This window comes from Eubalaena glacialis, chromosome 2 (assembly GCF_028564815.1).
Source record: "Eubalaena glacialis isolate mEubGla1 chromosome 2, mEubGla1.1.hap2.+ XY, whole genome shotgun sequence".
Taxonomy (NCBI): domain Eukaryota; kingdom Metazoa; phylum Chordata; class Mammalia; order Artiodactyla; family Balaenidae; genus Eubalaena; species Eubalaena glacialis.
In genome coordinates this window covers 169,578,032-169,601,759 of record NC_083717.1, presented here as the reverse complement: position 1 = coordinate 169,601,759, position 23,728 = coordinate 169,578,032, and the positions used below count along the sequence as shown (strand labels likewise).

The 23,728-nt window shown below is 57.1% G+C and overlaps 1 protein-coding gene across 1 annotated transcript; it reads right to left on the bottom strand.

The window, feature by feature from the left end:
* Window positions 1-1,394: 1,394 nt before the first annotated feature.
* Window positions 1,395-20,409, bottom strand: VASH1 (vasohibin 1). Its single transcript, XM_061181123.1, has 7 exons — window positions 19,860-20,409; window positions 13,319-13,407; window positions 12,030-12,086; window positions 10,392-10,466; window positions 7,342-7,723; window positions 5,415-5,527; window positions 1,395-4,473 (listed from the first exon to the last, which is right to left on the bottom strand). Exons 1-7 carry the CDS (start codon window positions 20,160-20,162, stop codon window positions 4,401-4,403), a joined length of 1,092 nt encoding a protein of 363 aa, XP_061037106.1. The 5' UTR covers window positions 20,163-20,409; the 3' UTR covers window positions 1,395-4,400.
* Window positions 20,410-23,728: the final 3,319 nt, after the last annotated feature.

Below are 23,728 nucleotides of genomic sequence, written 5' to 3'. Positions count from 1 at the left end.
TAGGAAGAGCAGGGCTCTGGAACGCATCCTGCGCCTCTGGGGGCTGAACTGGCTGTGTGAGGGAGAAGGGGTTCATTTACAGCCAGCAGGAAAGACCTCCCAGATTAGGATTAACAAGAGCTGAGTGGCTTCAGCAGGCTGAGGGTGACAGTCTGGGACCCCAGAAGTTTTATCATGACTGCAGGGGCTGCGAGGTGTCCTGTTGCCTTGTCTGGGGCTCTCCTCACCTCCGGGCAGGTTCTCTCCGGAGCTGCCGAGGCTGACACTGGTGGGTGGGGCAGCTCCAGCCTCAGCTCCCAGAGGGAAGAAGACAAGGTTTACAAACTGGGGCTTCCTCCCAGCCCACACAGCTGAGCTGGGGAGACTTTATTCATTTCAAAGAAAAAGTGAGAACAGGAATGAGACGAAGTGTAAAAGTCAAAGGGGGAGGGGCAACACTGATATGAGAAGAAGAGGGGGAACAAAGTCCAGTACAACATGGCAGCCAACACAGAGCTCGAGGAAGGGGCCTTCCACCATCACTAGGCCCCAGGCCAAGCGCACCCGATTTCTTCTCTCAGACTTGAAGAAAAAGGGAAACTTGGGAGTCTGGAGCACCAAGATGGGGCGAGCGGGGTCAATACTGATGGACTTGGAGCTAGCACTGTGGCAGCCCTGCCTGGCCGGGGGCAGACCTCCCCTCCCACCCCACGCTCCCCCAGAGGACCTCCCTGCCCTTCACACTGGTTTCTCAGTGGAACAAGAGAAGTGGGGATTTCAACACAGCCCGCTTCTGGCACACAGAACGCAGTCGATATGCCGGGCCCAGCTCACACCTCCCTGTACTCGGAGGCCGGGGGGCAGTGCCTGGGGAAGCCGCTGTAGCTAAGCCGAAAACCACCCAGGCAGGAGACCCAGGCGCGCGTGGGCACACAGGCCTCTGGGCGCCACCAGCCAGAATTAGACCCCGTCCCTGGGCTGGTAAGTCCAGTCCAAGCTGGAAGCGGTGGGGGGCATAAGATGACAGAGTGGGCCGGAAACCAGATACGGCCAACCTCCAGGCTCTTTCTGCTGCTCAGAACCCTGGCCCTAGGCTTCATCACCACACCTGGGGGCCGGGGGCGCCGCTCTCCCCACTTGGCCACGCCCAGGATGGGGTGGCTGGCGACATGGGCGAGGGGACCATGACTGTACTGAGGCCACGGGAGGGAGAGGACTGGCAGGTCGGTGGGTGGGGAGGCTTGAAACCCAATTTCCCAGTGTTCTGACCCAGCAGCCAGCACAGAGCACAGGCAGCCAGGCCTTGGGGAGCAATCACTGCCCCCCCTTGCCGACCCCCCCCTTCATCAGGCAGCTTTCTCTGCTCTCCCCTTGACCCCTCCCCAGCCAGCAGCCCCTACCCCTGAGGAACCCACGCTGAGAGCTGGAAGGCAGTCCTGAGTTGGGAGGAGCGAGGCCCGGTCCCTCACAGGAATTGAGATGAGGTGATACTGAGGATGGTGACTAAGGCCCTAAAGTCCCTGCCTCTGACTCCCCAGAAACTCTGCAGCCAGGCCAGCCCTGGGGAGCAGAGCCTGTGTAAACACGCCCAGGAGGGGAGGAGGGGTTGCTACATATGTGAAACAGTTAAATTAAAAAGCACCGCTGTATCCTGTGGGTGTCCACAGGCCCGAGGTCTGAGCGAGGAAGGGGGAGTGCTAGGGGGTTATCAGCTGTGGGTGGTCGGCTCCCTCCCTGGAAGACAGCAGTAGGGGTTGGGGCTTCGTCCTGCTTCCTTCTCCCCAAAGGGCTCGGGAAGGAGCCAGAGGGTCAGAGCACCCTGCTGGGCTTCCATACCAGGAGCGGCTCCCTCACGTCTCACCCTCAAGCCCTATGGTCCACAGGGGCATCTGGGGTGTCTGCCGATGATCGGCCTGCACAAGGAACCCACATCCAGACCCACAAAACGCCTCACTTTCAGCCTCATGCCTCCCAAACGGATCCATCTCCGCCTCAGGTGAATGTGTGAATGTGGGGACCCAGCACCCCTCTCCCTGAAAACTGGGATGGGATGGGATGGTGAGTTAGAGCTCATAGTGCCCCTCGGATTGGTCTGGCTGGGGTGTAGCCCGGGGGACAGGTTAGGCACCTCCCCAGGGCCCAGTGACCCATGAGAAACCCAGGGGACTGAGCAGCCGGCTTCCCTGTTGGGCCTGGCTCTGGGCCAAGAGCTGCTGGTGTGAAGAGCTGCCAGCCTGGTGCCTTCCCTGGCGGGCACTTGCGTCAGCAAACGCATCCTGTCTCCCTCTCTCCCTTTCTTTGCTTCTCAGGCACAATCCATCTCCCTGGCAGGCTGAGAATTGCACTATTTCTATTCCACTCCACCCCCTCCGGTGTCTCAGCAACCGCAGGGAGTTACGGGTGTGTCTCTGGTCTGCAGGGAGAACGAACATGAATGTCGGGTAGCTGCCCACTCTGAGCAGCCTTTGCAGCGAGGACGCTGCCCTGGCCCAGCCCGCTCTGGGAGGCCTACAACTTTTCATGCTTTCCACCTCAAAGTACCTCGGTGGACCTCTCCCCAGCCCAAGTCCTCTCTACTTCAGAGATTACAAACCAGCATTCTTTTTCACGTTGGGCTTTACAATTTTCTGAACTGACTGCCAACATTTAAAAATCAGCATATTTCACATAAAAATTCAGAGTTCTGGCCTCTCAACAAAAAAAATCAGGCAATCTGATACTGCAGGGCCTGCGCTCAGAATGGCTGAGCAACAGCGGCTGCTTTAATGGGGTATGTCTTCTTTAATTTGCCACAATCCCCACCCAGCCCTGCAGCCCTCCTCTTAGTCATCTGCCCGGCCCTGTAGGCATTTGAGTTTACAACTCTGGCTCTGGTCCTCCCTCTTCCAGGCCCCCAGCCCTGCTGCAGCCTTACTGCCAGCTGCCCCTGGCTGAATCATAGCCTCTCAGTATTAACAAACCTTAATGGTCATCTCATCCAGTTATCCTTCCGTAACCTAAATCCTTTCTATAGCTTTCAAGATGACAAGCAGCCATCTAGTCTTTGCTTGAATACCTCCAGCAATAGGGAACTCACTACTCCCCAAGGCCCCCTGATTCTAAACTCTCCCCCACGTTCTTTTCTCACTTACATTCCCCAGTTCTCGGGCCCTGCCTCTCCTTAGTGGCCGCACTGCCCCCTTGACCTACACCTCTTTGTTACTTGGGCCTCCAGAACCTTCCCGCAGGCCCTCCAACCTCTCTCCACAACCTCTCACTTGCCCGCCAGGTATCTCACACCTGCCAGGCAGGCTGTGCAGACTCCAGCAGCTCAGGTTCTTCCCTGATGAGCGGCCTCACGCAACAGGCCTGATCATCACTGGGCCCTCCACACCTATCCAGGCTGCTGAATGAGGGGAGGTAGGCCTGGGACACAGGCAGCCTGATCTGGTCTTCATTTCCCCAGCAAGGGCTAAGGTAATAGGAAGGGGGAGCAGTCCCTGGGGACTACCTACCAGGGGGACAGACCTGGGCCTGGGTGTCCCACCCCATCCCCAGCCATGGTTCCTGGACCCACCAGGTCTATTCAGTCCCCACAGTCATGCTGAGCCCAGTGCATCTCTGGGCCCTTGGCAGAGCCCAGCCCCTCTGCAGGGAGGCCCCGGCTTCAGCAACAGGCAGAGCTGGGCTGAGCAAGGAGGCCAGGTAGGGGTCCGGGAACCCTTCCCCCAGTGGTCCTCTCCTGGGCTCTCGTCCAGCCTATCCCAGCACGGGCCCTGCCGTGAGGCAATGATGTCAGCCCACACAGCACTGTCCATGGGGCTGCAAGGGCCTGAGGACCCTCCTGAGCCACAGGCTCTGGCTCTTGGGGCAGATGTGTCCTGTGCTAAGCTCCTGATATGGGCCATACAGCCCTTTCTCAGGGTGGTTCCTACCCTGCTTTCCTTTCCCTGGGTGAAGATTCTGCCAGGGCAGACAGGACTGGAGAAACATCCCTCCCCCAGTCCTGCCACAGGCCTAGCAGAGCTGGGAGGTTTCCCATAGACGGAATGGACCCAAATCCCAGAGAGACCTTGGGGCAGGGGTACCAGCAGAGCCAGCAACCCCTCCTCACGCAGCCCTGTGGTGCTTAGATCCTCTAAGCACTGGCCTTCCAGCCACTGGCAGATCCATTAGTTTTAAGTTTTTCCCCAAATACCTTAAATTTCAGTTGTCGAGTTAAAAATTCAAAATTAAACTCTTCACTGCCTCGCGGTCCAAAGTTAGGGGGCTTGGCCCAGCGGGAGGGGCAGCATCTTGGGTGGCTGAGCTGGGACACGCTCTTCCTGCTGCCCCTCACCCCGCCCCCATCATCAGCCCCAACTTCCCCAGGAGCGAGGCCGGTTCTGGCAGGCAGATCCTGGCCCCCAGAAGTGGGTGCGGCTGGGGCACTGCCGCCTGCCTCACACCCGGATCTGGTACCCATTGAGGTCTGGCATGGCTTTGGGCTCTGAAGGCTTCTTCTCACCAGAAGGCCTGCAGGGAGGAGAGAGCAGAGGAGGGGGAAGAGGTGAGTGGCCCGTCAGGAAGGTGCGGGAGCAGGGAGCAAGGGGTGGCTGCCCCTGCTGGCTCCCCACGTCCCCAGTCCCCAAGGTGTCCCAAAGGAATCAGTAGAGCCCCTGCAGAAGTGTGTTTCTGGAGCGCCCACACGCCTTGCTGTCCTGAGTGTGGTCCCTGCACTCTCTTGCAGGGTACTGCTTTTCACGGAGGTCAGCAATTCTGGCTGCAGTTAAGTAAGAAAGTAATAGTGTAATGCGTCAGTCTCTGTGAGGGGGATCTGTTCTCTCTGAAAGCCTCCTAGGTCAAAGTGAAGGATGCTGGATATTGGAGGCCAGCTTGGCGCCCCTTACACCAGAGAGGTGCTTCCAGAATGACAACGACATTTAAAGCAAGAGCCAGGCTGACGTGTAGGAGACAAATCTGATGAGGCAGTCTGGTGTCTTAACGGGATGTTTCTGCGGTCTAGTTACAGGCAGAAACCACAGACTCACAGGGGCAAAAGTTACGTTCAAAGCCAGCCACCAGCCGCCATCTGATGTCAAACCTTTTCCAGTGATATTCCTGGAAGGACTCACCGTAGGCAGGGCCCCGCCCCTTCTACCCTCCCTCCCACAGAGCCCATTCTGCCGCTGGCCTCCAGCCTTCCCTGTGGGTCTCCGGCTCGGCATCCGGGCCCTGCATAGGATGACCAGTGGGCCAGCGATGTCATCTTCTCTCGAGAAATGGGATTGCATTGCTGCCATATCAACACACAAACAAACACACCATCCCGAGTTCCCTCCAGCAGAGGCAAAAAAGAGAAAGGTGAGAAAGAGAAGAGGTGGGGGAAGAACAGAGGAGTCTGGAAGATGAGAGGGAAGGAAAACGCCTTTTGCTGCCTCCCCAGCCCCCCACCCAAGGCGAAACCCTTTTCTCACCGCCTTTCACTGCGGCTGTTCCTGCGGTGGGGGCTAGACTGGCCCCGCTGTGGGGAGGACACATCCTTCTTGCGGTCCTTGGTGGGGGAGGGAGGGCCGGTCCCTTTGCCAATCTTGGTGGGGAGGAAGAAACAAAGACTCATTCCAGGACTGCCCCAGAGCCCGTCCTGCCCTGCAGGAGCCACAAGCCCCAAAGCTGCCCCGGGCAGGGCCCAGGAAGCCTCGTGCCAAGCTCTGCCTTGTCTCAGGGTCTTCCCGAACCTGTTTCCCAGGCACTAAAACTGCCAGGGTAGTGGTTCCACAGCAGGGCTGCCCTAATCTCCGTTGGCCCCTGAAATAGCAAGGATATGGGTGGAAGTTACTGAGGGTTCATGGTGGCCCTTGAGAAAAGGGCCGTTTACCCATGCCAGGTAGATGTGCCGGCTGGGGAAACAGCCCATGTCTGAGCTTTGGGCTGGGATCCTACCAGACCCAAGGGTGACACTGGTTATCTCGAGTCAATCAGAAGTTCAGACTAGCAGCTATATCTGATTAAGAAAAAAATAAGAAAAGCAAGCGAATTTACGCAGCACTGTCCGTTTGACCTGAATCTTCAAAACTTGGGGTATACTGGAGGGGTACTGGAAGGGGGCAAATAGAATGGGAAGTGCATAGCACCAAACAGATTGGGAAACAGCACTAAAAACTAGGTAATAGTGCCTCCAACTCTAAATCCACCCTGCTCCCCTGAAGATGCAGTAACCCTCCAGCACCTGGGTACCCAGAGCTCTGCAGGGGAAGAACAGGGGAGGACCAGCTCAGGAGGGGAAGAGGGCAGCCCCTGAAAGCGGCAGGGTCAACTATAGCCCACTTCCGCCCTGGGGAAGGCACTGTTGCCCCACGGTCTTGGCCTAGGGGCTGGCTGGCGGGGCAGGGCAGCCTTAGCTCTGCCGCATCCCCGCCGGGACACCTGAAAGCACCTGTGATATGCCTGGGTTCCCCATCCGGAGACTGAGCCCCAGTCCCATCTGCCTCCCACGGCCCGCGAGCAAGTCTCTGGGCTGCCCGCACCTCAGTTCCTTACCCTGAAAAGGGAGCACCCACCGCTGCCCGCTGCCCTCCCGGCGTTCTGGGGAGCAGCAGTGGATGTGAAAGTGCCACAGTCATGGCTGCGGCCCCAGGCTACCCGGAGGGGCAGAGCACAGGGCTGCATGACTGGGCAATGGGGAGGGGCTGGCAGGCCCCAGAGGAGGCACCCCCATACAGGGGAAACCAGGGAGAGGCCAAGATTTTTCTCATCTGTAAGGCTCTGGGGCCAACCCCTCAGCAGCTCAGCCCGACTACATCTGGGCCCAGCAGCCCCTCCCCCTCCTCCAAGACCCCTGCTCAGTGGGTGTGGGGAAGCGGGAGAAGGAACCACCGCCTCGTCTCCCCACAGTCCGCACCTCCTTTTTCTGACTTCTTCCTAGTCCTTCACTGGGGCTAGGGGTCAAGAGTCAGGATGCACAGGGGTGATGGGAGCTGCTGCCCAGCCCACACTACCATTCCCTCCAGACAGACCCTGATTTCCCTCCAGTCCTTACTCACAGCCCCCTCTACCTGGCCTGTGGCACCCCTGCCCTCCTCCACGTGCCCAAACCCGGCTCGTCTGCTGCCCCCTCCAGAGCCTCCCCTGGCCTGCTCACCTGAGGGGGCTGCCTCATCGATAACGACCTTTGCGCAAAGCCCGGAAACTTCTCCCCCTCATCTCCCTTAATCCTGGCACCACCTCTGCTGGGGCGGGGGCGGGGGCGGGGGGACAGGGGAGGAGGGAGGGGGCTTCCCTGGAAGAGCGACCCCCTAGGAAGCGGCAGCCCTTCCGTCTCCACCCCTTCCGTCTCCACCCCTGCCCACCCCTGGACGCTCACGCCCCTGGACGCTCGCGGGTGGGGCGGCCGCACACACGCACCTTGAGGCGCATGTCGCGGGCATGCCGCTCCAGCTCCTTGCGGAAGTCCTCGCGGCCCAGCCTCTCCACGTCCAGGACCGAGTGCTTCCACTCGATCTGCTCCACGCTGTGCGGGTCGTGGGACACGCACTGGCCCAGCTTCACCTTCTTCAACACGTGCCAGCAGCGGCTGTAGGCGGCCTCGTAGTCCAGCACGAGCTCGCTGAGCGTGCGGAAGGCCGGCGGCTTGTACATCAGGTCCTCGCGCCGGCTCATGCCCAGCGCCCCGTAGCGGCCGCCGAAGTTCACCCCCAGCACGATGTGGCGGAAGTAGTTCCCTGAGAAGTAGGTCTTGAAGCTGATGGGGAAGCGTTCCAGGGTAGGCATGCTGTTGGTGAGGTAACTGGCCGCACCGCCCCAGCTAAGGAAACAGCCAGGGAGAGGCCGAGGGCCAGCGCGCAGGGGCGGGACGGGGACGGCCTCCACCCCAACCTGGGAGAGGCTAAGTGAGCGGCCCTGCACCCCAGCTCCTGAGTGCAGGCAACAGGTCTTGCTCATCTCCACTTCCTGTCATCAGGGTTGGGCCTGACATAAGTAGGTGCTCAATAAACTCAATCTCTATGGGTCAGGGCACTCAGTGATTACCGGCTGCTGCTATGACGTCAAGCAGGGCTCACCAAGTAACACCTTAAGAGTGAGGCTGGCACTCCAAACTGCAGGGCCCTCCAGAGTCCTGGGCTGAAGGAAGGGTAAGAGGGCCCTCTGCCCACCACCCCGTCTCCCTCTCTCCTCCTGTCAGGCACACAGCCCTCCTCACCTCTGCCTTGCCTCTCACATGGTCTTTCTCTCACACACACTTCCTCACAGATGCACTGACAATCCTGTTCTCTCTTTCTCCACCCCCCACGCACAGACATACTGCCTGTTGCTCTTCAAATAAAACCAAGCTTGCCCCCGTGCCCTGGGAGGCTGAGAGCCTGGTCCAGCGGCCCACTGCAACCTCCACGGGGGACCTTCTGCGCCAGCTCCTTCCTCTAGCTGTTCCCCTCCACCCCCCGCTGCAGCTGCCAGCTCCTCCGACCTCCCTTTCTAAAGCAAGTCTGCTCTACGTATTTTCCCCACAGCACATCACCACAATCTGTAATTATTTTTCTTATTTCTTGGTTTACTTGCTTATTTTTTGTCTCCCCGACTAGAATGTAATCTTCTGAGAATGGGGACCTTGTCTGTCATGTTCTTTGCTGTATCTCTGGGGCCCAGCACAGAGGTGGGCACCTAACAGTCACTCAAAACTCTTCTTGAACAAACGGGTAGAATGAGATAAACAGGATAAAAGCTTGGCGAGACCACGGAGACACTGCATCCAGTGTCCTACGTGCACCTGCTCATTCAACTGTCCTAACAAACCTGTGGGATGGGATTGCCATCGTCCCCTTCTGCAGAGAAGGACTCCGAGGCTCAGAGATGTTAAGGAACTTGTTCGGCATCACACAGTGAGGATGTGGCAGAGCTAGGATTCAGGTCCGGGTTGGCCTGACCCCGAAGTCTGTTCTCTGAGTCACCACGATGCTTACGGAGCCTGACTCCTTGCAAGCAAGTGACTGGGGACACAGATGAACAAGGCGCAGGCTCAGTGTGCAGCGAGGATGAGGCCCAGGGACAAACCCAATACAGCGCTCACCACGTGTGTAAGAGGGACCCGTGGTGGTCCTGTGGGGACAGCGGGGAGGGGTCCCCCCAGATGGGGGCTGCTCCTGTTTTTTTCCCGCCTACGTACGAGCCAGCAGGTAACCCCTGAAAAGCCTGCAGGACCACGTGATCCCATCTGGACCAGCTTCTCTGTGTGCTCAGGGGGAGGGGAGCCGAGTCTCCCTCTTACGAGGGGGTGGGAACCTCCACTTTGGTGTGTGGCTCTGAAGGGGTTGCTGGCAGCAGCCTGGAGTTCTTGGGCTGGCCTCACACTCGTCCCAGCAAAGAACCCTTTGGACAGGGCCATGCTCGTGGGGCTCTTTGGTCCACAGAGGACTGCCACAGTAGGGTTAGCTCTGAGGACCCCTCAGGGAGGGGGACAGGGGGGCACCCCTTCAGTCTCTTCACATAGTTTAAGGCAGGTGTGCCTACGGGGGTGGGGAGTGTCCCCCTCAGATCACAGTAGTCCTCCTCAAAGAAGCTGTGCTCCTGACCTTTGACTGTCGTCTTCGCGTCCGTGACCTGCCCTAGCGAGTGGACTCCTCCGTCCCATTAGGCACCTGCCACCTTGCCCTGCTCGGCACAGAGCCAGGTGCCTGCACCAGGGGTGGCAAACAGAATATTTAAAAGCCTTGGTAGGTACAGGAAAGAGGGTAATGTGAGGGGTGGGCAGAGATGGATTGAGATTGGCCTTCAATTGGTAAAACTGAGTGATGGGCACATGGGTTCCATTAATATTAATCTATGTTTATACAAGGTTAAGATGTTCTGCAACAAAACAAAACAGGGTAGGGCTCAGGCAGGGTCCACTTATGACAGAAAACTGGCCATAAACACCTGTCTCCTTACTTTGCTCTAACTGGGGATATTGGGAGGCTTATACATCCCACTTAGCTACTCTGGTAACCCAGCTATAGGTCCCAGTTCTACCCTTTGGGTGGGGGAGACTGAGAAACCCTGTTTGCTTTTTTTTTTTTAATAGGCAGTTTTATATCAAAGATCCCATCCATCATCTCCACAAATTAACATGTCCTGGAAATGCCAACATTTGGGCATCCAACCTGCTTCTTCCAGACTCTGGTTCTGGGAAATAGCACAACAGCCTTATGAAACAATGTGCCCTGATTTGTGGTTCAGAGAACAGGGTCACTGCGTCCACGACTCAAAAAAGCTGCCCAGTAAGCCTCGGAAGTTAGCAACTGAGGTGCAAGGGACTGAGTCCCCCTCAAGCTCGTTCACTCTGGGCCAAGTTCATGACTGCTGGGAGAGGGAGCTGGGAGGGCCCTGGAGCTCACTCAGCCCTCCCTTTCTAGAGGATGAAGCTGTCCCAGAGGTGCTGAGCACGTGCCTACCCCCACCTAGGCCTCTCAGAGGAAGGATACATTCCCAGGATCACGGCTTCCAGGCATTTGATTGGCAGAGCCTCTTTGGTCATTTCCTTGGCCAGGTCCATCAGCCTGGGGGGAAGGGAGGCAGAATCATAAGGACAGAGGCTCCTTCCAGTGAAGGAGTATCATGAGGTAGACTAGAGATGCTAGATGGACAAAGACTCCCCTCCCTTCCAAGCTGCCTCAGCTCAGACCCAGCACCTCCCTCTCCTTCCCCTCACATCCTTCCTGAGCCTAAGAGGGTGGGAGAAGAGGCAACCACTGAAGATAAGGAAAGAGGCCTCTTCCCCCTCCCCTCAGGCTCTGCTCCAAGACCTCTGGAGGGGAGCATGAATGGGGGGCATGCAGTGGTAGGCAGATCTTTGACAGCCACTGGGCTAGGGGCCCTCTGTGAAGATGGTGCTTGGGGGGCCCATGGGAAAGCATGCCAAGGATGCTGGAGACCTTGGCCTTGATCTTGATCTTTTCTCTTCCACAGCACAGTGGACACCCCTGACCCAACTATGACTTCTCTGAAGAGTCTGTAATTGATTGTAACTGCTACTCTGCAGCTGGCCAGCTGCCTGGGGCCTGGACATGGGATCTCAGGAAGTTAGCTGCCCAGTGACTCCCCTGCCTGCTCTTGAACTTGGAATTCAGGCCACTTTAACGTAGACTATCCCTGAAGCCTGGTTCCTCCCTCCTCACCGAATGCTGCCCCCTGGGCCTGGGAATGCAGCCTGGCCACTGGCTTTGCTGGGGAGGGTGCTGGACTCCTCCATCCCATGAGGCTGGAGCTGGGCCACACAGCGGCCACAGGACAACAAGAGCAAAGCTTTGGGGTTAGGAAGGCTGCATTCCCCCGGGGGGCTTGGAAAGGGGGTAATTAATGAGCTAATAAACCATTTAAAGCATTTTTTACAAGGCAGTGAACATGGGTAGATTATATGTGGGGCAAGACGTAAAATTCACATTAATTTTAAAAGCACAGGGTTTTAGATGCCTGGACAGCTTTGGGCTGGGCCCCCAGACCCAGCTGTGGCATTCAGTCTCCACTCTGCTCTGCCCTAAGGGTTTCTTCGGGGTGGATCCAGTCAGGGGTCAACACTTGGGGTGTAGAATGGGAAGTGAGAGATGCAGCGTTCTCCCCAGTGGGGTCCCTGTTGCTCAGACACTGGGCATTGTACTAAATGACCAGAAGAGAGTCCAGTAAGGCCACTGGGGTGACACGCAGGTCCCTGCCCGGGGGGGGGGGGGAGTGCACAGGCAGCTCCAGGGAATGGAGAGAAGGTGGAGGGCTCTCTCCTGCGAGGCCCACCTCTCTTAAAAAGAAGACGAGGCTCACACCCAGACATCTACCTGGGACTGCCCTCTGTCATCACCAAGCTGGGGGGCTGCCATCACCCTCCTGGCTCAGCATGGATGTCAGGGTTCCTCATCCTCAAGGGAGCCCCGGCTGCCTGTCTTGGCCAGAGTCCCCTCTTTAGGATGTCCTAAGGAGGGCCCCACGGTGGTACTTGCCCGCTGGCGGGCTCCCCTGGGAAGAGTCCCTGCCTGCCTCATAAGCTTCCACCCACAGGTGCCCGAGGGGCTCCAACTGGACCAGGCGCTGTTACCTTGGTGCAGAGGGACGAGGCACTCCCCCACACTTACCCTGTCAGAGGTCTGCTCTTCTTAATTTCAAAGAACTGCGTCCCTGTGTGATTGTACCTGTGGGTGCTGGTTAAGGGCTTCCTGGCTTGAGCTGGAAGAGGCGTGTCCCTCTGCCCTCATCCAGACCCTGGGGGTCCAGCACTCCCAGGGGTGCAGGCTGGGTAAGGACCCCACAAAATGCTTCTGTAAGGCACCTGGGAGGATGCCCAAGACCTGACTGTCTGAAGGGAGAAGGGGACGCAGCACGCTGCTTCTCCTTGCCCCACAGGGCCCCTCTCCGTCCTTCTCTCTCATCCTCTGCTCCCACCCTTGCTCTCCTAGGGAGGGAGCCGTGGGGCAGGCAGCCAGGCAGGCCAGCGCTGGGAAAGAGGCTGAGCCCTGGACAGCTCTCTGCAGTACCTCATATTCCAACCAGTGAGAAGCAGCAGGCACTGAGAGGAGAAGGCTGGGGTGGGGTTCCTACACGACTACGTTGCTGAGTACTGCTCCCAAGCCAGCCGCCTCCCTCTCCGGGCCCCAACTCCCCCACCCCCGCCCCCCCACGGCAAAGGAAGGGCTGGACCCAGTTTTCAGTCACCAGCCTGGCTTTTCTTCTGCTCAGGACCGGCGCCTGGTGCCTGGTCCTGCCATCTCTGACCGAATCTGCAGCTAGGAGGGCGGGGGAGAGCCTAGGTCGCATAGCTCCAGGCAGGGCACAGGGGTGGAGGGGCCCAACTCAGGGACACTGGGGAATCCTGGGCTCAGGGGAGGCTCTTCCCATGCTGGGCAACTGGCCGCTTGCCAGGGAAGAAAAAGGTGAAGAAATGGGAGACACTTCCAAGATGTGGAAGTGACTTCCCGAAGCATAAAATCCTTTTTCTCCTCCATCTACCGGCCGCCCTCCCACCACACACCCATTTTAGACCAGTTTTTAAACAGCCCCAAGGGAAATTCCCCTCTCTCCCTCTGCTGGCACTGGATGGTCAGCAGAGGAGGTCTGGCCTGGTGGACCTGGACTAGGCTTCCACCAGCAGGTCGCTCAGGAGACATTTAGCCCCTCACACAGAGGAGGAAGCAGGCGGCAGAGAGGCTGGAGTGGGTCTGGCATTCATCAAACTACCTCCAACACCCGGGCGGACACAGGCTGTGCTTACACGACTCCGGGGCACAGAGATGCCGTGGGAACGGCGCCCCTGGAGTCGTGGAGTGAGGCTGCTCTGCCGAGCCCTCTCTGGCCCCGTCCGAAAACAAGCCCCACTTGGCCTTTGGACCAGCCAGACGGTGGCCATGACCCTGACCAGGGAGGATACTGCAGCTCCCTGATGTAGCGCTGCACAGCTTCCAGGCGCTCAGGGACAGGAGTAGAGGGCTGGAACGTAGGCACACTCGGTATGGGAATCTGGGGACGGAGAAAGAGCTCTGGTCACAGAGGGACGCTCACTGTGGAGCTTCCAGCCCACCCAACACTCAGATTAGCCCCCAGAGAAGCCACATCCCATGGAGGGCCACCCCGGCTCTCTCCGCGGCCGAGCCTCTCTCCTCGGCAGCCCCTTCCAGAGGCTTCCGTCAGGCCCCCACCACAGCCCTTCCTCTCCCTCCTGGCACTGGACAGCATTTCTAATTTGGAGCTTACGTCGATGTGCCAATTTTATGCTTCTTTAATGATTTCAGAAAAACACAGGTTGACTCACCTGACTCACAGGTTTTTGAATTTTAAATTTCATTAACTTCAAGGCTTAACAGGAATGTCAATATTGGGGTGGCGTTCACTCTGATCAAAATCGGTTTATCAGGTGTCCCTGCCCTGAGCTGGGGGAGCGCTCCGTGAGAGCTGAACACACCCTCAGCAGGTGGTGTCACCCACCCCACCCCCATATCACAGCACATCGACCAGGCCTTCCAGCTCCAAGCTGAGCTGTCCAGGAGTAAGTGCAGGGGGACGTGGTTTGGGACAGGTCTTGCCATGGACTAGCCACTTTGAAGGGGTTTCACGGTGGCACAGGGACTCCGGTTCCCCTTCAACAGCCCCCTGTCCTACCAGCTCCACACCTGTAATCAGCACAGGTAACCAGGGAACTGGACAGTCCTCCTCATCAGAAGAGACGTTTCAGAGCCAGACCCAGGAAGGGGAGAGGTGGGGTGTCGGGGAGGGGCCTCCTGAGGGCTGGGAACCGCCAGCCTGGGCTGCCCGGATGCTGGGAGTCAGGTTAGGAGCTGTGGACCCCCAGGGCTGTCCCTCAGCAACCAAGCCGTTGCCAGGAAAGAGGCCACCACCAGGTGTGCACCCCCAGGCCACCCTCTCCGGCCACGGGAGCCCAAAGGCTGGCAGTTTGGCTGCAACAAGTCAGTGAGGCCTCAGAAGCCAAGGGAAGCATCAACTGGGTCCTTGGGGTTACAGAACGGCCTTCACTGGATAGAAGAACCACATTTCCAGGGCCAAGGCCCACCCCTCTGGGGTCCCCCTTGGCTAGCAGCACTGCCAGCTGTGAGGTGGCCTCGGGCTCCTCACACGAAAAGGTCCCACGCTCTTCCCCCCAGGCCTCTGCCCAGCCCCCGAGCAGGCAGGGGCTGCTGAGAGTGTCAATCTGAGCAGGTAGGGAAGGGAAGGGGTAAAGCAGGAGCCCACAGGTAGGGCTGGGCTGGGGGAGGTGCTCCCTGTGGTGTGGTGAAGGCACAGCCTTTCAAATAACGTGGCTACAGCGGCTGGGGCTCTGACATGAAGGGAGGTGACACACCAGTGATCACAGACGGCAGGGGGATACAGCACAGCCTCTAACAGACACTGACTTGCCCCAAAGGGTCGAGGCACAGAGGGAAGGCCCGGTCCAGTAGACAGCTCTGCGTGAACTTCCTCCCCCTCCCTGCCCGTCCCCTCCTTCCGGTCTGGGCAGTCTCAAGCCGCTGACACCTCATCTGGAGGAAGCTACTTTCCCTTTCACACCACCCCCTGCTGCCCAAACTGTCACCACCACTTACAATCAGCAGGGGGATAAAAGCCCTGGACGGACGGTGGGCTCTCCCCCTGCCTGCCTGACCACCCCGTGCTAGACGGGCTCCAGAACTCTCTGAGGGCCTGGCTGGCCTCCTCGTATCAAGGATATGGGGTGGGAGAGGAATGAGAGGAATTACTGCACAATTTACTATAAACAGCATGGCACGTGGCTTCTTCAGGTAGAAGATCGATCCCAGGCACGCCATTCCCACTTCCCGTGAGGGCATCCCGTGACTTCTAGGAGCTTGGGGAGGGACTGTAAGTACATCCTCCCGTGAGACACTCCAAACAAGGAGGGTACTGCGGTCCAAGAGTCCTTTGACTAAGCTCACAGGAGCCAGCCCTGGGCCAGGGCCGGGCGGTACCCACGAGGGCACCCCCTGCCATCCAGACAGAGGACCCAGGAACTGGCGGCTCTGCAAAAACTAAACGGCTCCAAAAAAGTTAAAAAAGACCCGGGATCCATGAGCAGGGGCTTAAAGGCCACCATCACTGAGGCTTAGCTGGAGGGAGCTGTCCAGCGGCTCAGTGACACATTAACTCACGTTAACCATTGCCAACAGGCCAGCACCTTTCTTCTGAATGTTCACACGAGCATACACTCATTCACTCAAAACAAACAGGCAAGATTCTGTACATCCAAATGATCAGGCCTAGTGGAGGGCTGGCAGCCTGGGTTTGCCACAGCCCCCAACCCCAAACCAGAAGGCAGGAAATGCGCCCTCACTGTTGAGCAGTGGGGTTAAGTGGGGTCACAGTGGAGGTAAGTGATATTGGCCCAGATCAATTCAGGGATGACTCCTCCTCCACTACCAAGGCCAAGGGTTACCTTTGCTCCAGGAACCCCCTAAAGTCCTGAGTTCTATAAAGACATTCTCCCCGGCGGAGTCCATCTCAGTCTAGAACAGAAAGGAGGCTTGGGGGAGGTGGGGCAGCCCGCAGCTGAGTGTGTGGACAAGAAGTAAGATAGCCTAGAGGCTGACAGAGCTGGATCTAGAACCGGTCCATCTCTGTCTAAACCCCAGCCCTGCCGTTCACTGCCTGGCAGCAAGATCCTAGTGGGTGCCATAACAGAACCAACCTCAGAGCCTAGATGAGACACTGCATGTCCAGGCCTTAGGACAGGGCCTAAGGCCCTGCACACAGTCCTCTGTACACAGCAGGGGCTCGGTTCCTGCCCACTGTCACTGTTATTCCTGTGCGTGCCAAAGACACTGGTCAGCCCATGAGGACCCCGGCAATGCTGGCTTTTTGGGGGAGATGTCCAAATTCGCATTTTGCAGGAGCTCAGTGTCCAGAGCCCCACCAGTGGCCGCTGAGCTTTCACAAAGGTGGTGGCAGGGGCTTCCCTGGTGGCGCAGTGGTTAAGAATCCGCCTGCCAAGGCAGGGGACATGGGTTCGAGCCCTGGTCTGGGAAGATCCCACATGCCACGGAGCAACTAAGCCCATGCGCCACAACTACTAAGCCTGCGCTCTAGAGCCCGCGAGCCACGACTCCTGAAGCCCGTGTGCCTAGAGTCCGTGATCGGCAACAAGAGAAGCCACGGCAATGAGAAGCCCGCGCACCACAACAAAGAGTAGCCCCTGCTCACCGCAACCACAGAAAGCCCACGCGCAGCAATGAAGACCCAACGCAGCCAAAGATAAATAAATGAAATAAATAAATTTATTAAAAAAAAAAAAAAGGCGGTGGCAGCTTGAAACATCAAGGAGACATTCATACAAAGGGGCACAAACTGCTCCTGGATCTGTGATCCTTTTAGAAACTGCTGCCCTTTAACATACCGGCATCATCCTTTTAAAGGACGTTTCCCCAAAGCGCCTGTGGCGTGGTCTGCTGCACCCTCACCTCCTTGCTCCATTTGCTGGGTACGTATTACATGCTCACCCATTTCACATGCTTTACTTCATCAGTTCCTCCCAATAACCCCTCGAAAGTGGGTATTGCTATTATGCCCATTTTATATTTCACAGCTGAGGAAACTGAGGCACAAGGAGTTTGCATACCTTCCACCTACAAGTAGTTACGGGAGAACCAGGATTTGAACATGGTGGATGTGATGTTTTATCACACTACACTGCAGGGGCTCCAGACTCAACCACCTGCAGGGGCCGTACAGGTAACCACAGGGAAAGCAGGCTTAGAGTGAGTGGTGGGGGCTGTGGCCACCCGGGGGAGTGGAACCAGCCCTCACCTCCAGCTGCCTGCTGCCATGTGGGATCACAGATTCTCTGTTCCCAGATCTTCTCATTTTCTGAAAAGATGCCAAAAATCTGGACCTTGATGTGAAATCTCCCTATTTTAAATTTTGGCTCAAGTGGTCTTTTAAAACATTATGCCAGGGCTTCCCTGGTGGCACAATGGTTGAGAATCCGCCTGCCAATGCAGGGCACACGGGTTTGATCCCTGGTCCGGGAAGATCCCACATGCCACGGAGCAACTAAGCCCATGCGCCACAACTACTAAGCCTGCAACCTAGAGCCTGCGAGCCACAACTACTGAGCCTGCGTGCCTCAACTACTGAAGCCCACGCAGAGCCTATGCTCTGCAACAAGAGAAGCCACTGCGATGAGAAGCCCGCGCACCACAACAAAGAGTAGCTCCTGCTCACCGCAACTAGAGAAAGCCGGCGCACAGCAATGAAGACCCAACGCAGCCAAAAAAAAAAAAACACACACACACAAAAACCCATTATGCCGTCCCCAAACTCTTAGTCTCACCACAGTGTAACCTCTTCTGTGAATGCCTCTGTGTCAACTCCAAGGGCATGACCACTCAGGGAGGGGCCAGCCCAGCACTGGGTGCATACTGCTGGCACTCTGGGATCTGACCCTGATGCCTCCCGGCCTCCTCCACCCTGCCCAGACTCTGGGGCTCCTTCCTACTCTGGGCCGAGGTGGAGGAGGAACCCCACACACACTTTACCTGTGGTTTGAGGAGGGGAAGTTTCAATTTTCCCAATCCTCTCACAAAATTCCTTCAGGACCTGCACACTCCTGTCAGTCATGACACCCCCCCACAGACAATAGCTTCATTCCTTCATCAGTATCTTTCCTATGCACGAAGCTTGAAGATGACAAGATGACATTACCAAACCAGTTGCTAATGAGGTTGTCAATTTTTTTTTTCAGCCCCCAGGAGTAGTGACAGTTCTGCAGGGGACCATTCACACTCTCTCGTAGCCTGATTTAGACATCAGCAGGATGGCTGGATAGCCATCTGCTAATCCCCAACTTGCTCACGTGGGAGAAGCATGTGGCTCTAGCTTCCCTGGAACAAATGCTGAGTGAGATCTAGCCTCCTCTCCTGATGAAGGATGTGAACAGAGGTAATGAACATCCAGTAACCAGTACTGGTTTGAGGCTTTACAGTTTCTTAAATGCTTTAAAACATATTCTCTCATTTCAGCTTCACTACAGTCAACCCCATTCTACAGATGAGAAAACTGTGGCTCAAACAGGTTGAAGGGGGCTGCTTGAGTTCATAGGTAGGTGGGTGATCAGAACAGATGTCCATATCCTTTGACGCCACACTTCCTTTTCCAGGCATTTATCCCAAGGAAATAATCAGAGATGGACCCCCAAATTCATGTTTTAGAATGTGCAACACAGTGTTCACTTTAAGAATAAATTATTGGAAACAATGTCCAGACACAGGGAACTAGCTAAATTCTACACTAGTACAGAAGGTGATGAGGTAGCCATTCAAAATCAAACCACATTTGATTTCCCCTGGAAATATAAGGCAGTTGCTCAACCTTCAACCTTTGAATTCAGCCTGTCCCAGAAGATAGTCTCTGATGGTTCTACCAATAACTTGGTAAAAAGAAAACAAAATAGGCCACCTGTCTCCATGTCTAATCCACATTAACTGCTGCTCTCCCTGGCCCCCTCCTTCTCACCTGAGCAGGCAGGACCTGAGCCTGGGGCTCTGACCTCTGTCCAATTGGCTTTTCTTGGGGGATTTCAGGACTCTGCATTTGGGAGAGTGCTTCCTTAGTCTTAACCATAACGTTGGGGGAAAAAAAAAAAAAATCAGGCACGTTTTTCCACCTAGCACTATAGGGCACAGAAAGTCTCAAGAACCCTTTCATTCAGCAAACACTTACAAGTGCCTGTTCTGTACCAAGCACACAGGAGGCCTTGGAAAGACAAAGATGAATGAGACAGCCTCAGCCTCCACGGTGACAGAACTGAAGGAGCGCCGTCATGGAGAAGTTCCAGCCGTACACAGATAAATGACTGAGCTTTGCCCCTCTCCACAGGCCCTCTTCTAACTGCCCTTGAACCTCGTGTCCCCCCAAGCAGAGGCCCTGGAACCGGAAGACCTGGGGGTGAGACCCAAGCTCTGCCACTTACTGGCTGTGGGACCCCTAGTTCCTACTTGAGTTTTCAGCATTCTTGTCTGTAAAATGGGTCCCCAAACTGCACTTAATGCACAAGGCTGTTGGAGAATTCAGCGAAACAACACGTGAAAATATTTTCTCAACATCTTAAGCCCTGGAGCCTCCTTAGTCATTCATTCTCTCTCTGCCCACAGTTCTCTGGCTTAGCAAATAAGATGTCAGGCCACTTTAGTGTACTTGTTAGTTAATCTGCTGCTCTGCCCACAAAACATGGGCTTTTTAGGAGAGATAGAGGAGGGCTTCCTGGAAACAGGGCATGTGGACCTCACAGAACAACCTCAACGGCAATTGAGAGAAAGTTCTTCTGGACAGGTTCAACCTACCTATATTTTTAACATATTACCATGCCAGTAGTTCCTTACCCCAACACAGAAAGTGTCCCTTTGTTCTGGAAGCCCCAAGGTCACTAAGATCTTAGCTCTCCGCTCCCCTCCCACACACAAATCCCTCACCTTGGGCAGGTCCATGGCCCCACGGATCCGCTGAGCCACCTTCTCTCCATCGGGGTGGATCTTAGCCACGTGCTTCCACATCCTCTCCCAGGTGGCCTCGTCCACAGGCAGCCCACCCCGGTTGATAAAGAAGGGGATGCCTCCATCTCGCAGGTCCTCTTCCCCTTCTTCTTCTGGCTCATCATCTCTCTGGGCTGAGGCTCCTTCGCTGGTCTCCAAACGCCTGGCCCCAGAGGGGACAGCAGCGGCAGTGGGGGCAGCACCGCTGCTGCCGCCCCCAACCACCTTCTTCCCCCCTGGCATCCCCAAATCCTTGACGGGGGTGGGAGGATGTCTCAGCGGGCAGGGGTAAGAAAGGTGGCTCACAGGAGGCCTCCCACACACCAGCTGCAGAGATAACACATGGCCAAACAGAGTGCAACGCGCCTTTAAGAAACCAGGGCGTGGCTCCCGTACAATAAAATACTACTTGATTGGGGGGGGGGGGCGGAAATCAGTGCCTCAACGTGAGGTGCGGGGCAGAGGGGGTTGGTTGTCCCGGATGAGCCTTAGAGGCCTTGTTCTTTTTGAAAAACGGGATCTAGAGAATGCATCCCAACTTGGCAGCTTTCACGAAGCACCCCCATTTGACGGCGAGAACAATAACGGACAGCAGTCTGGGCTGGCAGAGAAAAGTCGGACGGAAACTGAGGCCAGGCAGCTCAGATCTGCGGCCACGAAAGGGTCAAGGCACGAGTGCCCACGCCGACTGGGCGCCCCAGCTCCCAGTTTTGAAGGCAAGCAAATTCCTCTACAAAATATCGCACTCTCACACCTGCGCGCGCTCCGGGGTGGGGGACCGACCCGACTCCAGGCCGCGTCAGCTCCGAGCCGGGACCCCCGGACCGGAGGGCGGTGAGGGGGCGCGATTTCTCCGACGCGACGAGTCTGGGAGCCAAGACTCGCAGCTGGCGGGGCGCGGGGAGGGGGCGCGCGCCGACGCGCACATTCCACGCCCGCAGCCAACTCCCCGCACAAAGTGGGCTTTGTCTCGGCCCCCTGTGCCCTCGCCCCCGGGAAGGAGCGGCGGAGCCCCCAGAAGGGGGAAGGGCGCGGCGGGGAGGAGAAGCGGGGAGCGCCAAGGCCCCTCCGGTACCCAGCCGGGCGCGTCTCAGCGGGCGGATGGCGGGCACCCGGCGCCAACCTGCGCCAGCCGAGCCATCGCGGGGCGCGGGTTCCGCTCCCGGGCCTGGGGCTCAGCGGGGAAGGCTCGGGCGGGGCGCAGGGTCACCGAGCGGCGGGCTGCGGCCACAGGGTCGCCGCCCTGGACTGGCTGCAGCATGGGCGGTGGCGCGGCCGGGACGGGCGAAGGATGCTCCGCGGCTGTTCGCTCGGGCTCCAGCTGCGTACCCCACGCCCCCAGCTAAGGGCTGGAGGCAGGACAGCTGGGCGGGGAGAGCAAGCCCGGAGGCTCGCGCAGCCACGGCCGCGGATGAAGCTGGAGGCGAGTGACAAAGCCTCGGTGAACGCGGGCTGCGCTAGTCCCCGGAGAGCAGCCCGCCGAGGGCGGGGTCCACGCGCAGGTCGCTGCTCCGAGGCTCGGCGAAGATCAGGCCACCGCCACCCCCGCCGCCTCGGGACCCAGCAGCTGCCGGCGGGGTCCACTGCCGGCCCGCCGCCCACCCGGCTCGACTCCGGCCCGCGCCGCGCATGCGCTCCGTCCCCCCCTTAAAGGGCCAGTGTGTTCCCGCCGGGGCCTCCGTCTCCCGCAGCCATTCCTCTGACCCCAGTTACCTCTTGGATGCCGGTGGGCTTGCGCTGCCCTCTCACCCCTCTCTCAGGACGCCGCGAAGCCGGTGCAGAGCTGCGGGCGAAGTTCGCAACGTGCCAAACCAAGCGCAAACTCCACGGAGATTCCGGGCTCGGAAGGCCCGCGGTCGGGAATTTCCTGAGGGACAGCCTGCCTGAATTTCCCTCAGGGTGTAGAAACCAGACTATGGTTTGAAAATACAGGGTTCTAGATCGTGTGGGACATGCAACAGATCACTGCCTTCTATGGGCCTCGGTTTCCCCATCTGTCAGCCGAGGTCTTCACACTGGGTGAGCACAGAGATCTCCCGGCGCGCGTGTTCCTTACAGGAGGCTATCAAGGGGTCAGGGTTACTACCACTTGAAAATGAAAGGGTTAAAAGTCACCCTCTTCCACCCCATGACCTGCACCAGTGATAGCGGGGTGTGCTGGCTTCGCCCCTGTGGGCCTCCCTGGACCCGGCTCTAGGCGCCGGGCGCACACGGCAGAGGGATGCTCCGCCCGAGTCTTAGGACCATGACCCACGCGAGGCGATGGCTGGGGAGGGTCAGTCGGCCCAGAAAAAGGCGAAAGTACGGCTCACTATTGTTTGCGGGGCCCAGGACTGCGGAGACCCAAGGCACCCTCCCCCTCCCCCTTCCACAGAGTGGTGGCGTAGAAAAGCCTCGAACTGGGAGCAAAAGCAAGGAACTTGACTAAAATGAGACAGCCGGGGTACGTGCTTTAAGACTCCTCCCCTCCCCCCAGCAGCAGTTAGTGTGAAAAAGTAAATGCAGATCCCTGGGCCCCGGCAGGCAGATTCAGATTCCTCAGGTCTGTGACTGCTGCGTTTCTCACCTCTCCTGGGCTGGGACTGAGAAGACCTTGGAGAATCCCGAGGTCCTCAGTGGTTCAACATCTGTTCCTTAAAGTTGCCCCTGGTGTCTGAATCCTAGGTCCCCTAGCTCCAGTAGCAAACTCTTGCTGCCTCCACTGTCAGAAACCACGGGTGATCAATGATGGGAAGGGTCAGTGGATGTCAAGAAAGTTAAGAGGGAATCCTTTTAAGATGACTGAGGCAAGAAGACTCCAAGCATGTAAATACCACCAGGGACCAATAACTGCAACCTACTGATTGTTTAGATGGGGAAACCCAGTCTCAGAGAGTCATTTCCTCACGTTCACACAGCTAATAATTTGACCTGAATTCCTACTTCTTCAGACACTTAGCTTTCACCATGCATTTTGCCGCTTGTGTTAGCTAAATGGCTGTAATGGTTTTAAAATATGTTTGCAAGTTCTTTACCACTTCTCTCAAAAGATGGAGTCTAATCCCCTTCCTTTTTAATGTGGGCTGGACTTAGTGGCTGGCTTCTAATGAATAGAAGGTGGTGGAAGCAATGGGATGTACCTCTCAAGCCTAGGTCATAAAAAGGAGACATTCCTCCTGTCTCTTTCTTACTCTCTCAGGACACCCACCCTTGGAACGCAGCCACCACGTTGTGAGGAAGCCCAAGCCACATGGGAGAGGTGACATGAAGTGGTCTGGCCGATATCTCCAGCGAGGCTCTCAGGCAACAGCTGGCCTCAGTCACCAGCTAGGTGGTGAACTGAGACAATTCCGGCCCCCAGCCTTTGAGTCTTTCAGCCAACGTTCCAGATATGGAGCAGAGACAAGCCAACCCCACTGTGCCCTGTCTGAATCTCTCTCCCACAGAAATTGGGGGATAAGAAGTGATCGTTGTTGTTTTTAAGCCGGTAGGTTCTGAGATACTTTGTTACACAGCATTAGATAATGAATACTGTGGGTTTCCTGAAATGATAAATAATAAAATAGATTTGGGGTATTCATTCAAACAGTAAGTACTTATTGAGCACCTTTTATGTGCCTGACCCTGTACTAGGCACTGGGGATACAGTGGTGAATAAGAGGGACATGGTCTTTGCTCTAGTAGGGCTATGGTCTACTAGTAGAGGAGATGTTTAAACATGTTTTGAGTAAAGTGCTTTGCCAGACGCTTAGTACAGGAAGGTACGGGAGTGCTTACCCCGGGCAACTTTCTGGTCAGGTGGGTTGTCGGGGAAAGAAGAAATGAGTTGG